The sequence below is a fragment of the Mustela nigripes genome, chromosome 8, assembly GCF_022355385.1.
Source record: "Mustela nigripes isolate SB6536 chromosome 8, MUSNIG.SB6536, whole genome shotgun sequence".
NCBI lineage: Eukaryota > Metazoa > Chordata > Mammalia > Carnivora > Mustelidae > Mustela > Mustela nigripes.
The window spans coordinates 33,816,336-33,832,983 of NC_081564.1; the positions used below are offsets into that span (position 1 = coordinate 33,816,336).

Below are 16,648 nucleotides of genomic sequence, written 5' to 3' on the forward strand. Positions count from 1 at the left end.
CTGAGTAACATATAATGTGTAACATACAAAAAGCCATATAATGTATTAGGTGACAGAGCAGGGACCTGAAAGCCAGATACTGCTACACTGACATTTTAAAGAATTAAAAAGTGCTTCACTAGACAAAATTCTTTAGGAAGTCATCTAGTAGATATGGAATGCCCGGCCTAAGAATCAAGACATCTTGAACTAAAGAAGCATCAAGTTACAAATGTCTATAACTAATCCATTCAATAGCAGAATCTCATCTGATCTTCCCAAATTTTACAGTATAAACAAAACTACTATCCTTTGTTTAATGAATGGATTAACATTTTAAACTTAATTTTTTTGTTTTGATAATGGTAAATCGCTATTGAAAGATATTAAAGACATATAGACATTAAATAGTAAGCAACACCATGCTTATGGGTAGAAGAATTCAATACTAAAACTGTATCAGCACTCCAAAAATGTATCTATAAATTAAGTGTACTTCCAACATAAAAATCCTAAGAAAGTTTCTTTTAAATAAGTCTCTTTATTTTGACAATTAGATACATGGATAAAATTTCTGTTATATAGGATTATATTGTCCATGCTATTTTATTTATTAATTATTTTATTATTATTAATTGATTTATTTTTATTTATTTATTTTAAAAGTTTATTTCCTCTAAACCTTTTTTCCCTCTATAACCTATTTTTGAAAAAGATCTTATTTGTTTGACAAAGAGGAGACAATGCATGCTAAAGAGCGTCAGCAGGGGGAGCAGCAGAGGGAGACAGAGAAGCAAGCTCCCTGCTGAGCAGGGAACCCAAGACAGGCCTTGATCCCAGGACCCTGAGATTATAACCTGAGCCAAAGGCAGATGCTTAACTGACTGAGTTGCCAGTCGCCCCTATAACCTACTTTAAAAAAAAAAAGAAAAAGAAAAAGTATTTTATTTATTTATTTATTTGTTTGAGAGAGAGAGAGAGAGCTTATGAGCCGGGAGGGGAAGAGGAGCAGAGGGAGAGGAAGAGAAGCTCAAGCAGGCTCTCCTGGAGCAGGGCTCCATCCCAAGACCCTGAGATAAGGATCTGAGCTAAAATCAAGAGTCAGATGTTTAAGCAACTTAGCCAGTCAGGTACCTCTCTCTACAGCTTATTTCTTAAGACTTTTTTTTTTTTAAGATTTTATTTATTTCTTTGACAGAGACCGATCACAAGCAGGCAGAGAGGCAGGCAGAGAGAGGAGGAAGCAGGCTCCCTGCTGAGCAGAGAGCCCGACGTGGGACTTGATCCCAGGACGAAGGCAGAGGCTTAACATCTTATATAATATGGTACATTTCTTATAATTAAGGGACTCATATTGATACATATTATTAAATAATATACATACATAACTCAGATTTCTATAGTATTTACCTAATATCCTTGTCCTGTTCCAAGATCCCATTTAGGATGCCACACTAAATTTAGCCATCATATCTCTTTAGGCTTTTCATGGCTGTGTCAGTTTTTCAGTTTTCCTATTTTTGATGGCTTTGACAGTTTTGAGTAGTACTAGTCAGGTATTTCATAGGATGCACTGCTTTTAGAATATGTGTGATGTTTTTCTCACAATAAGATTCAGGTTATAGGTTACTGGGAGGAAGATCATAGAGATAAAGTGCTATTTTCATCAAATCGGATCGAAGGTACACACTGCCAGCAAGACTTATGACTGCTTATAATGACCTTAATCATCTGGCTGAAATAGTGTATGTCAGATTTCTCCACTGCAAAGTCACTCTCTTCCCACCTTCCCAGAGGGAAGTCACTATGAGTAGCCCACACCTGCACCAGCAGTTATGCCCCCCCTCCTTGAGGGCAGAAAATCTACACAGTTTATTTGAATTCTGTCTTCGTGATCTGTCTCTTTTCTTCTACTAGTTAACTTATTTAATCAATTATTTATATCAATATAGATTCGTGAATATCTATTTTATACTCTTGGTTATAATCCATTACTACTTTATTCTGTTGGTTGTTTTTTCCAGCTTTTGCCACCAGGAGCTCTTTCAGTTGGTTCTGTGTAAAGCTGACACACACACACCAATATGAGTTTGTTGCTGTTGTTGTTTTTAGCACTTCCTTACCTTTTGGCACTTTAACATGTTCCAGGTTTATCTTCTATATTTCCTGCCTCAGTGTTAGAACCAGCTGTTCTTCTAAGAAGCCTGGCTCCTTTTATTAGAGAATGATGTGAGAAAGATCACATCAGATCACAAGATCTGAGTGCAAAGTGTGCTCATAGTACTGGGGCAAGATCCCCTTTTAAAATGTCTTTTTAAAAGGCAGGAGATATATAGGACATATACAATAAACAAACTCAAAGTTCTTTCTTGGATATAGAAGAGGAACTAATGTACAAGAGTAATTTAAAAAAATCCTTTCAATTCAGGACCCTTGTTTTGGCTGGGGCTCACATACAAATATAAAAGCAAAATAACTTCATAATGCAATTCCCGAAACTATTTTTTTTGTAAAGGTTTTATTTACTTATTTGACAGAGAAAGAGAGAGAGAGCACATGCACACAAACAGGGGGAGCTGCAGACAGAGAGGGAGAAGCGGACTCCCCATAGAGCAGGGAGCCTAGTGGGGGGCTCTATCCCAGAACCCTGGGATCACAACCTGAGCCACCCAGGTACCCCCCAAAACTATTTTTATGACAACCTAAGGGACTTGTAAATAACAAGCAATTTACTTTAAGAAACGTGGGGTCAATTATCATTTCTAAGAATAAGATCCAATGGGTATCACAAAAGAGAATTTTTTTAAAAAAAGGTTAATTTGGAATAAAGGTATAGCTATTCGGTTTCTCAAAGATATACCCGAGTTAAGTGAGGAGTATTCCTTTTTGGAAAAAAAAATCACCTTAATTAAAAAACAATTGCCTAACAGAGCTTTTTGTGGAAAAACAACAACAACAACATAACAGTTTTGGGAATTGCAAATTGTTTTGGTAATTGAAATTGCTCCTGAATGGGATGCCTGGGTGGCTCAGATGATTAAGTGTATGCCTTTCACTCAGGTCATGATTGCCAGCTCCTAGAATTAAGTCCCACTCCAGGCTCAGAGCTCAGCAGGGAGTCTGCTTATGTCTCACCCTCTGCCTCTCCCCCTGCTTGTGCTATGTCTGTCTGTCTCTCAAATATTAAATAAAATCCAAAAAAAAAAAAAAAAGAGAGAGAATGAAAGAAACTATTTCTGAATATTATGCTATGACTCATATTTGATATATGTAATAGATTACGGTGGGCTGAAAGTAAAAGATATTTAATGACTATCCTTGAAGAAAATTAGGCATATATGACTCTAGAGTTGGGTGTCCTTAAGTACTTGCTGGGTAACAATTATAAACATTTGAGCCAATCAAACAATTTTAGCAAAATAAAACCAAATTAAAAAAAGCTTATATCTCTTGACATATCGATTCTGGCATATGTATTAAATCAATGCAAAAATTGGATTTGGTGGAGACCATAATTTATCTAAATAATATGCCTAGTTTTCTTAAATACTATCAGTATTTTAAAAGGAAAAGATGGAAAATCGTATTTGTCAATAAGGATTTAAAAATAAATATTTACTACAGGATACAAAATTAATATATAGAAATCTGTTGCATTTCTATACACTAATAATGATATAGCAGAAAGAGAAACTAAGAAAACAATTCCATTTATAATTGTACCAAAAAGAATAAAATACTAAGGAATTAACTTAACCAAAGGGGTTAAAGACCTATACCCTGAAAACTATAAAACACTGATGAAAGAAATTGAAAATGACAAACACAAATGGAAAGACAAACCACGGAAGAATTAATATTGTTAAAATGTTCATATTACCCAAAGCAAAAACATATTCAGCACAATCCCTATCAAAATAATAATAGTGTTTTTCATAAAACTAGAACAAATAATCTTAAAATTTGCATGGAACTACAAAAGACCTTCAAGAGTGCAAACAATCTTGAGAAAGAAGAACAAAGCTGAAGGTATCATAATCCCAGATTTCAAGTAATACTACAAAGCTACAGTAACCAAAACAATATGATACTGGCACAAAAACAGACACATAGATGAATGGAACAAAACAGAGAGCCCAGAAATAAAGTCACACTTATATCGTCAGCTAATCTACAAACAGAGATGGCAAGAATATAAATGGAGGGGCGCCTGGGTGGCTCAGTCGGTTTAAGCATGGTCTTATGTCATAATTTCAGGGTTATGAGATCGAGCCCTGCGTGGGGCTCTGCATTGGGCATGAAACCTGCTTAAGATTCACTCTCTGCCTCTGTCCCTCCAAGCCCCCACGAAAGAATATAAATGGGAAAAAGACAGTTTCTTCAATAAATAGTGCTGGGAAAATGGGGCAGCTACATGCAAAAGAATGAAACTGGATAGCTTTCTTACACCATACACAAAAATAAACTCAAAATGGATGAAAGACCTAAATGTGAGACCTGAAACCAGAAAGGTCCTAGAAGAAAAAACAGGCAATAACCTTTTGGACAACGCCCTTAGCAACATTTTTCTAGATATGTCTCCTGAGGCAAGGGATACAAAACTAAAAACAAACTGGTAGGACTACACCAAAATAAAAAGATTTTTCAAAACAAAGGAAACCACCAACAAAACAAAAAAGTCAACCTAGCATAGAGGAGAAGATATTTGCAAATAAAATGTCTGATAAGGGGTGAATATCTAAAATATATAAAGAACTGTACAACTCAACACCAAATAATAATAATCCAATTAAAAATGGGCAAGGGACTTGAAGAGACTTTTTTCCAAAGAAGACATCCAGATGGCCAATAGACACATGAAAAGATGCTCAACATCACCAGTCGTGAGGGAAATGCAAATCAAAACCACAATGAGCTATCACTTTATATCAGTTAGAATGGCTAGTAACAAAAAGACAAATAACAAGTGTTAGAAAGGATGTGGAAAAAAGGGAACTCTCATGCACTGTTGCTGGGAATGTAAACTGATGTGGCCACTGTGGGAAACAATATGGAGGTTACTAAAAAAATACAACTATAAATACCATATGATCCAATTATTCTATTTACTGGGCCAAAGAAAACAAAAACACTAATTAAAAAAGATATAGACAACCCTGTTCATTACAGCATTATTTGTAATAGCCGAGATGTAGAAGCAACCAAGTATCTATTGATAGATGAATGGAGGAAGAAGAGTAGTCTTACACACATGTATCTAACGGAATATTATACTCAGTCATAAAAAAGAATTTGCAACAACAAGGACCGACCTAGAGGTTATTACGTTAAGTAAAAGAAGTCAGAGAAAAACAAACACCATAAGATTTCACTTCTATGTGGAATCTGAAAAACAAGCACAGAAACAAAAAAGCAACAACAGACTCATAAATACAGAGGACAAACTGGTGGTTACCAGAGGCGAAGGGGGGAGGTGGATATGGGCCAAATGACTGAAGGGGAATGGGAGGTACAGAATTCCATTTAACGAAGTGAATAAGTCACAAGGATGAAAGGTACAGCATAGGGAATCTAGTCAATGGTACTGAAATAGCATTTATAGTGACAGGTGAGCATAGCATCATGTTGTCAATTCACTATACTTCTACCTGAAACTAATGTAATACTCTACCAACTACACCTCAATAAATGTAAATAAATAAAAAATTTTTAAAAATTATGTTATGTGGGCGCCTGGGTGGCTCAGTGGGTTAAGCCGCTGAGGGTCATGATCTCAGGGTCCTGGGATCGAGTCCCACATCGGGCTCTCTGCTCAGCAGGGAGCCTGCTTCCCTTCCTCTCTCTCTCTGCCTGCCTCTCCGTCTACTTGTGATTTCTCTCTGTCAAATAAATAAATAAAATCTTAAAAAAAAAAATTATGTTATGTTTGGTTAGAGTCCCAAAGTCATTTATTTCAACAAAGGTGTTTTCCACTGTACTCTAATTTTATTCATATTTTCCTGAACTAGGAATGTAATTTGATTATGTCTAAAAATAACTAAGAAAACAAATATTTACCACACTAGGATTTGGATGAACTCTTAGCACATATTTGTTCTCTAATATTAGAGAGTAACAAGTGTTGGTGTGAAGCAAGACAGAAATCCATTCTGTGCGGTAGCCAATGGATACACCTAGATATGATCTGAGCTATAAAAGGTAAAATCATAAAAAGCCTGGATGTCCTAAAAGGAAAGGGCTGCACCCCAGTCAAGTTGGTATTAGAACCATAGCCATGAGTTGAAAGTCAGAGTTCAAGGAATTCATAAAGCAGATAAAGAACCAGGAATACAGAAGAAACATGCCATCAAGAGGATGGCAGAGTTTTTGTCTTAAGGCTCAACATTTGACTTTGTGTTCCAAGTGTCAAGTGCATAACTGTCTCATCTTGTTTTCCTGGGTTTTGCAGGCACTGCCTCTTACCTGACACCCCCACCTTCTTTTGCCCTTTTCATAGGTTTTTCTCTCACCTGGGTGAGATCTGGAATCTCTGAAATGGTGTGGCAAAATGGTTCAAGTTATTCTTGCTACGCAGTTTTTTACCAGGCTTCCTAGCCTAGATTTAGAATCTATAATATTTTCATTAAGTACTAGACATGACCTCAGTCTCAGAAAGAATCTAGTATCTCCAAATCAACATTATCCAAACAGTACACCACTGAACTCCCAAAAGGAAGAAGACTATACTTTGCTGCCCCAGCAGGAGAGAGGAAGTTTTCTTCTCCCCTGGTAACAGCCCAGACAATGAGAGACTGTCCGAATTAAGCCAATGAGAAGCCATTACACTTCCAACTCTTAGTTTACTCCAGCATACTTTTTATTTACAAGAGTACTCCTAACTCTTCCCTGTCCTCTATAAAAGAGTGTTCCTCTCCTTTGTTTTCTGGACTTGCCTATGGTTTTGCTGTAGCTTTCATATCCCAAACTGCAATTTTCTGCTATTCTTAAATAAACCCATTTTTTGCTCATTAAAAACACTGACAATTTTATTTTTATGGTTAATTGTAGAGTCTGTTTTATTATACATCATTCCATAATTTTCTAAAATGCATTTTAAACCACTATGTGATACTGTATGATTCCATTTATGTGAAATTATACAATAAGCAAAAACTAATCTAAGTGGATAAAGTCAGAAAAAGAGCCATAAAACAGGAATTAAGGGTCAGGAACTATAAAGCAGACAAGTAAATAAGAAGAGAGGTCAAAGCAAGAAGCCATTTTAGTTTAGGTTAGATTTTGTTTAGGTGGGCCAAGTTGCTATTCTGGCCAGTGGCTCCTTTTCAGTTGTTAGGCTCACTTGTTTTCATTGCACATGATTCTAAAAGTGCAAGCTAATGCCCAAAATACAAAACAGAGCATTTTATTTATACAAAAACTTAATATTATCAATGGTCTGTTTCTGTACTTTATGGCAGAAAATCTCAAGGGAATAAGAGCAGCCTAATTTTTAATAGCTTTTTGGAGAAATAGTTTTCAAAAGTTAAGCCTGGTTGGAAAGTCTTTTATAAAGAACATGTGCAAACCTAAAGGGAAGAAAAGAATCCTCTTATTAACTCTAGTATGTATGTATGCACGCTTGAAATTAATATACTATGGCCAGAAAAGCAATGGATGGTTGTCTAGTCTTTCTAGATAGTAAAACATTTATAAGGCTTTTTTAAATAAGTAAGTGTGATTCTGATGCATGAACGGACATGGAGACTATTGGCATAACATAGAAAACCCAGAAATGAAAGCAAAGTACATATGATACTGGTGGCATCTCAAATCAGTGGAAGAAAGACTTAAATAAATAGCTTTATGACTTTATAAGTACTATTTAAATGAATAGTGGTAATTGTGTCAAAAAGAGACAACTGGATCCATAGTTCATATATAAATCAGGATGAATTCCAAATTTATTAGAGGGTTATATGCAGATAAATAAACAAAACCATGCAAGTACTATCTGGGAGTAGGGGGAAAACCTATGACTCAAAATCTAGAAATAATGAAAGGAAACACTGATAAAGTTGACACAAAATAAAAAAAAAAACTTTTCAGGATAAAAAACAGCAAAGAAAGGGCGCCTGGGTGGCTCAGTCCATCTGTCTTTGCATCTGTCTTTGGCTCAGGTCATAGTTTTGGGGTCTTGGGATCAAGCCCTGCGTCGGTTTCCCTGCTCAGAGGAGAGTCTGCTTCTTCCTTCTCCTGCTCGTGCTCTCTCTCTCTGCCCTTCTCAAATAAATAAACAAAATCTTTTTTTTTTTTAAGATTTTATTTATTTATTTGACAGAGAGAAATCACAAGTAGGCAGAGAGGCAGGCAGAGAGAGAGAGAGAGAGAGAGAGAGAGAGAGGAGGAAGCAGGCTCCCTGCTGAGCAGAGAGCCCGATGCAGGACTCGATCCCAGGACCCTGAGATCATGACCTGAGCTGAAGGCAGCGGCTTAACCACTGAGCCACCCAGGCGCCCATAAATAAACAAAATCTTAAAAACAAAACCAAAAAAGGTTAAAATACAAATGAGCAACTGGGAAACAAAATTATAATTTATAACATAAATGTTGGCCTTTTATACCTAACATATTTTTAAACTTCTAAATAATAAATAAAAATACCAATAATCCAGTAGAAAAATGGGCAAAGATATGAATAATTCACAAAAAAAGTAAGTATAAATAGTCCAAAAACATATGAACAGATGCTCAACCTCACTAGTAATAAAAGAAATGAAAATTTAAAACTACACCATTTCCCTATCAAATTAACAAAAATCCAAAACTTTGGCAAATAACAGCAACAAAAGTTTGGCAACATAATTTTTTGGAAGTGTGGGGGAAACAGGGCCTTGGTGAGAATGCAAATATTCTGACTCTTTTGGAGGAGAATGGGATAATATCTAGCAATATCACATGGAATTGACTCTTCAAGATTATTCATTATAATTTTATTTGTAATGACAAAAGATTGGAAACAACCCAAATGTCCATCTATCAACAAATTAATACATAAGGTGTTTCAGCCAACAATGGGCTTCTATGTAGGCACCCCCCCACAAATTAATATGGAAGAAGTTCCAGGGCATTTATTTAAATTAAAATACAAAAACAAGAAAGAAAAAGCATGAAGCACAATGTTTTCTGTAATAAATTAATGTTTGTCTGTTTGTTTTTTAAAAAATATAAATGCCTACAAAAGTTTTAAACAATGAGTACAGGTAGGATGAAACCATTTACCCATTTCCTTGAGCCAATTCAGGTCATTTCAGGTTTAGCCAATTCAGGTCATGTCCTGGTTTAACTCTCAAAAATGTCTTAGTTTGGACAATAAGTTATATGGTCACATTATGTATAGAAGGAACAAAGTGGAAGTGACAGAGATGACTGCTTTACCACTGTTACATACATTTGTCTTTCTAATTATGTAAATATTTTACATAATCAACACACAAATCACAAGGGAAATAAACAATCCCTAAAAATTGAAAACTAACATAAATAAACCCAATTTTAAATCAAGTCGGTCACATAACCACTTGCAGAAAATACTCCAGCTGATTTCGGAAGACAGTATTTGGGCTTTATATCTTCAATACGTGTTCAAGGACAAAGAACAATCTTAACTGCCACTTAATAATCTCACTAATGTATTATAAATAAAGCATATAAGTAATATTAATGTTATTAGAAAACAAAAATTTCAGTATGAAAGAGCTACAGATGTAAAATCAAAAGGAATAAAGACCTGTCATCTTAAATTTGAATTGGCAATATTACTACAAACTCAAAAAGATTTTCCCTTATAACTATTTATTAGCTCTGCCCACTAAAAAGGGTTATAAGAAAGCTGGTAGCAGCAACAAGTAGTCCTAATGGCACGACTGTGGTCTCTGCCCACCATTTTCTTCTGTTGGGACTCAAAGTCTCCTGGGGAAATGGCTAATTACATATGTAAGATATATAAGATGAGCTTTGAACAGTCTCTAAAGCTAAGAAAGAACATGTCAAAAAGATGTCAAAAAGCATGTCAAAAGGACTCAAGCACCAAGTTGAGGAAGCTCCTACTGACCAAAGATGAAACAATTTGAGCAAAAAGAATAATGGCAGCAACTGATTAAAACACTAAATGTATGTAAAAAACCATGAGTTTACAATGTTACTTAAAATACCATCACCCTCATCCACACCCAACCTACCAAAAAGCAAAGCAAAAATGTATTGAACACTACTGGAATTTGCTAGGGCATGAAGTCAATACTCTGAAACTCAACAAAGAGAATTACTTATCTTACTTTTTGTTTACATATCCCTTATTTCAGGGTAGCCAAAGGGCTCTAGTAGGTGTAAGAAAGTTCTTCTATACAGAATAATTCTAGCTAATAAATGCAGAAGGAAAGATAATAGTAGATCGTTATTTAATGAAATTGATAATGGCAAAGGTCATCAATGAAGGGTGAAACTACCAGGTGAAAGACTGGTGGAAAACTTAGTACAAAAGGATCAGACTTTCACCATTTGAACCCAGCAATCAACTTAACACCACTAAAAGGAGGACAACCAGACATTGTAAGTGTGTAATTTATGTACCTCTCCCAAAAACTGAATCTGAATCTGATCAGTTTTAAGATCTAATCTCCAATGCATAGGAAATAGGACAAAGTAACAAGTTAAATATGGGAAGCAATCAGCCAGATCCAGAAAGCGATATATTTTCCATCCAATTCACTAGTTTCTTCAACAAGTCTACAGAACCTTAAAGGTGGTGAGGGAAGGAAGAGTTGTTTTAGAATAAAAGAAACATAAGAAACCTAACAGTCTAAATACAGTAAGTGGACTGTGAGACCTTGATTTGATTAAAACAGCTATAAACAACATTTAGTTGATTAGGGCAATCTGACTATGGACTAGATATTAAATGTTAAGGAAGTACTGCTACGTATTTTAGGTGTGGTCATAACATTGTATGTGTAAGAAAATTTACTTTCTCTCTTTTTTAAGATGTGTAACTAAAGGACTTTGGAGATGTACTGAAATTACTTTATAATACCCCAACAAAAGAAAGTGGCAGAGGGGTTGTGCAGATTCACAGACAGATGATTGAATGGATGAAAGAGGTATGGCTACTGAAGCTGGGGAGTAGGTACCCAGAAGTTCATTGTACTCTCTTTGCCTACATTCAAAAAAAGTGTACAAGTTCATTGTATTCTCTTTGTGTACATTCAAGAAAAATGTACTTGTTTACATTCAAGTACACAAAGAGAGTACAAAGAGTACTTTGTACTCTCTTTGTGTACTTCAAGAAAAGTAAAAACAAAGCAAACACTAAAATAAAATTAAAAAAGGTGTAGCTAGAGATCCAGGATCCAAAAACTACAGGATTTGAGTAATATGTTTAACAGCAAGTATAAAAATGAGCTGCCTTAAGAGAAAATCAGAAAAGAGAAACGAATTCTCTTATGCAAGGTTGCTGGAGGAGAGCCTGCTAGACAAGTATGTGCTAAAAGTCCACCAAATGAGACCGGAAGGGAAGGCTAATTTAGGTCCTCTCAGAGACCTGTGCCCCACCTATGAAAAGTATGTGAAAAGTATGGGCAGTGTTTCAATTTAGAAGGGAGGAGCAGCCACAGATTTACAGAGGACATTACAAGAACCTAGTGTGGAAGAGAATGGTTTACAAGAAAAAGAATACTGCTCTCCAGAAAGAACTGGAACATGGAAATTTTATCCTAGAGAGCAGAAGGATTAACTGAATTTTAAATGAGAGGTAAAGTTACGTTATGAATTCCCTCAAAGTTTAAAACTAGTGATTAAATCCTCAGAGGTAGATAATATATATACATATATATTTTTAAATGGAAACTAGCCTAGAAGCACACCAGTTGCTTCTAGAATTGTAGAGATATGACCATAGATAAGTGGTTCTTTTTCAACAGAACTATTTAAGTCTTTTCCTAGAAGAAGAGGTCAATGGGGTTGGGTTAGTTTGTGGAGCACGTGACTCTCAATCTCCAGGTTGTGAGTTCAAGCCCCCCCGTTGGAGTGGAGGTCACTTAAAAAAATAAATCTTAAAAAAAAAAAAAAAGCTGTTTGAGCACCTGGATGGCTCAATCATTAAGTGTCTGCCTTTGGGTCAGGTCATGATCCCAGGGTTATGGGATCGAGCCCCACACTGGGCTCCCTGCTCAGCGGGGAGCCTGTTTCTCCTTCTCCCTCTGATTGCTGATTCCTCTGCTTGTGCTCTCTCTCTCTTTCTCTCTGTTAAATAAATAAATAAATAAATAAATAAATAAAATTAAAAAAAAAAAAAAAAAAAAAGAACAGTATGCTCCCCAAAAAGGACAAGCAGAGAAGGGCTCTTATAAATTAAAAACGAAAGCCTGAATTTTAAACTCTAATACAAAGTCTAGAAGATTAAGAAAGCTTTCAGCAAGCATACTCCAATATAAAAAGTCCTAATAGTATTATTCATTTAATAAACTAGTGTTTATACATCATATATCAAACTAATATGCAACACTAATTTATTCAATGGATTGCTAACGTAATTACTGATTTAACTAGAAGTAGTGATAACTATATTGGGAAGATAAGAGATAAAGCTAAGTCATTATCTGCCATAAAAAAAGTCAATGAATAGTTCCTAAAATCAAAGAATCAAGAGAACAGTATAGGGATATTATTCAAAGTTAGGGAAGTAAGACCATACCAAAGACCTAGAAGTTGCTGTCTGTGACACAGGATCAAAGGGTTGGGAACAAGCATGCCAGGGGCTTGTTTTAGTACAACATGCATGAACTTCACGTATATACATATATCCCGCTTTGATAAACATAGTAGTTAATTATAAAAGATCAAAATGACACCATTCTGTCCCTAAGGAGTTTATAGTCTATTGAAAGAAACGTTAAAAACAAGTATAGTAGCATGTAGCACATGACCTAACAGAAGCAGATAATCTGAATAATGTAGAGGATCCTATCTCAGTCAAAAAAGATGTTTGGGAGATAAGGGGACATTTGAACTGTGGTTTAAGGGGATGAAAAAGGGTTAACTGGTTGGAGAGAGGATGATGAGTGTTTCTCCCATCAGCAGTCTACACATGTAAATTTTCTTTCGAAAACACAAGTGATTCCATGAACGCACTTTTGCACACCTTGGTTTTTTTTTTTTTAAAGATTTATTTATTTATTTTAGAGAGACTAAGAGAGAGAGAAAGTGTGCAAGTGCAGGGAGGGGCAAAGGGAGAGGGAGACAGAATCTCAAACAGACTCCCCACTGAGAGCAGAGCCCAGAGGGGGCCTTGATCCCATCACCCTGAGATCATGACCCCAGCAGAAATCAAGAGTTGAATGCCCAACCAACTGAGCCACGCAGATGTGCTCCACTTTTTATTTAATACATCTTGGACACTATTCCTCAGCAAGCACTTAAAAATAACTTTTAGTTTCTCAAAAAAAAAAAAAAAAAAAAAAAAAAAGCTTTTAATTTCTCAAGCATCTCTTAGTTAAGTCTCTTTTTTTTTTTTTTCAGTGGCAGGGAGGGGCAGAAGGAGAGGGACGGAGAGAATCCCAAGCAGGCCCCAGCCCAGCATGGAGCCCAATAAGGGCTCAATCTCACCACCCAACGACCGAGACCCAAGAAAAATCAAGAGCTGGGAGCTTAAATGATTGAGCTACCAAGGCAACTCATAGTGAAATCTTAGATAAAAGGAAGATAATCTATTTTTTAATATATGAAGTATTTTTCTCTATTTGGAACTATAACATAAGCTTCTTATTAAAAGTTCAACAGTATGAAATGTTAAAAATGAAAAGTAAAAAATTTCCATTGTTCCTCAAGAATAAGCTCTTTGAATTTCCTTCCAGAGCTTTTCAATAAAAATAAAACTGCACATCTATGTAAATATCATTCAATCCAAGCAAATGCAATAATGTTCTATATACCTACTACATCTATACTGACACTAATCTATACACATAAAATATACTTACATTCTTTAAAGTCCCTTAAAGTCAAAGATTCTGTGATAAACATGAACTTTCCTGCATGTCAACTTACCAACACAATCACAGCACTCATCCCAAAGGGTCCCAAGACACAACATACACTCTTTGCAGCAGGAACAATTTCCTTCTCCAGGTCGGCACTGGCAGAGCTCCTGGAAATAAGACAGATGTTCAAACTTAAAATTTCAAACATCTATGTTTAAAATTGTTAGTTTTTTACAGCAAAATTCCCATATTTGCATTTATAGTAATCTATTCTTCACATAGGTTTTTTTTTTTTTTAAAGATCATTAACTGTTTGTAGGAACATAAATATCTACGACATCAAACAGATTTATATTTTCTTTTGGATGTACTCAGTTATCTATTTTGGATGCTTTTACCTAATTTTGAAACAGAGAAAACATTTAACTTTATAACCTGTAACTTTACCTCCTAAACTACCTTGAAAAATAGTTCAGAACAAGCACAAAACCTGCTTTTCAGCTATTAAATTCATTGTCCAAATTAAATGAAGAGCCAGCTTGTAGTGGGAGCTGTGGTTTCTCAATATGAGGAATATGAATAAATGCATCTTGCCAAAACTGCTATTTTTATTGACCTACAACATATTAAAGCAATGTGCTTGGTGTGGTAGACGATTTAAAAGAAGAGAGCAATTATAGCCTCTCTGTGTCCACCCATCCTCTTTGCAATGTAACTTTGCAGCTCTTCTGATCAAGGGACAGTGCCTATTTTCAGGCTGGCTTTAATCAGCAGAATTTGGGGGAAGTGACGTCATGTCAATTCTGAGTCTGGGTCTCCACAGCATTGAGTGCTCTCCCTCCTCTTCCACTCAGAACTCCCAGCTGCCATGTGTAAGCCTGAGAGAAGGCCACATGGGCAAGTTGGCCCACTTGAGCCAACCTATCTCATCTAGCCTCCAACCAACCAGCAGCTGATAAGAGACACAGAATGAGCCTAGAAAAACCATAGTCAATTGAGGCCCAGACTGCCAACCTACAGAAATAAGAGCTAAAAAAAAAAAAGGTTATTGTTTTAAGCCACTAAACTTTGCTTCCTAAATGAGGCTTCAGGGTAATTCCTTTAGTTCCTTCCACCAGACAGCTATTCCTCAACAAAGCCAACTTAAGGAGAAATTCTGTAGACACCATCACTTACTCAGCTGTCCTTGGGTTATGAGATAACATACACATTTTTAAAAACTTAAACACAGTACATAATATTTATCACTATTAAGTTTATCTTACTACATTTCTAGACTACTGGAGTCATTCCATCACTCTAGTATGACATGATTTTTTGCATCACTGATACTTAATTCCTTGTTTCTTCTTCTCCAAAAGTCCCTTAGCTATTTCACATCATTTTTGAGAATCAACAGTTGTGCTATTTTCTAACTAACTCATGAGTTTCATGTCAGCGTATACCTGTATCCTAATGATATATGCAAGCAGAAATATTTTAGTACTTTGGAACTCTGTCTAGTCAGGCTGAATTCATGTACTGTAGAACTTAGGTAACTTTGCTAGGTCTCTTAGAAAGAGAGGGACTAAAGGGGCAGGGACCTACTGAGAAGTACAGATGCTTCATCATAAAACTGGTGATGCTTAATTCAGACAAGCTCAAATTTACTTGGAAACCTAGAAAATCAGAGTTGCCAAAGATATACTTTGTGACTTGTTTCCCCATAAAAATCTGTCCTATCTTTGGAATGAGAGAACATTTTTTAGTATGTTTTTTTAAAATACCATCAGAGTTAAGGATATTGATACTTACTGTTTTTTAGTTTTAAGGCTGCCACTTAGTCACAAGAAATAAAGCTTCTTTTAAATTTTAATTTACATTATACATAGAAAATAACCTTTTACTCTCTTAGTTGCTTGTATTTACATGATCTACTTAGCTCAGGAGAAGCAAATTAGAAAGTAACAAACTTATTCAAAGAATATATTTCTCCTTTTTCTCTCTATGGAAGCTTCCAAATAATAGCTTATTAAGTGAATGACTGTATATCATATTAAATAATTTGAAAATGAATGTCGGGACGCCTGGGTGGCTCAGTTGGTTAAGCGGCTGCCTTCAGCTCAGGTCATGATCCCAGGGTCCTGGGATTGAGTCCCACATCACGCTCCTTGCTCAGCAGGGAGCCTGCTTCTCCCTCTGCCTCTGCCTGCCTCTCTGTCTGCCTGTGCTCGCTTGCGCTCTCTCCCTCTCTCTCTGGCAAATAAATAAATAAAATCTTTAAAAAAAAAAGAAAATGAATGTCAATGTAATGGCTTCTAGTCTGAGTCATTAAAGCATTCATTATGTCTTTTTACTATCAGGGATCTGCAAGGTGTTTTAAATCGGAATGAAAGGGTGGTGATATTTTAGGATTACTGAGAACTAATGGAAGGTTAAAACTAAGACTACTTAACAGTTGCTTCAACTTGCCTGGATTATGTAGCCCTCAAGATTAAATCTATTTCACACCCTCTTAATAGACACCTGTACTTTTACATGTCAGTACGATGGAATAATGTACCCTAGTAATATGCTTAATGATTTATAATTTACTGATAGGACATAAAGGAGAAGCTACAGGAAACCAAGATATGAGGGAAATAACTTGAAGATGAGCTTTATTACTACACTATTAA

General features: G+C 35.7%; 1 protein-coding gene across 2 annotated transcripts in view; it reads right to left on the reverse strand.

Annotated features, from left to right (window-relative positions):
* The window catches only part of TWSG1 (twisted gastrulation BMP signaling modulator 1), a 66,907-nt gene that overhangs the window by 17,430 nt on the left and 32,829 nt on the right, over positions 1–16,648 (reverse strand). For both annotated transcript variants that reach the window (XM_059409191.1, XM_059409190.1), the window contains exon 3: positions 14,059–14,158. In XM_059409191.1, the coding sequence (XP_059265174.1) occupies positions 14,059–14,158 (100 nt within the window). The remainder of the gene's footprint in view (positions 1–14,058; positions 14,159–16,648) is intronic.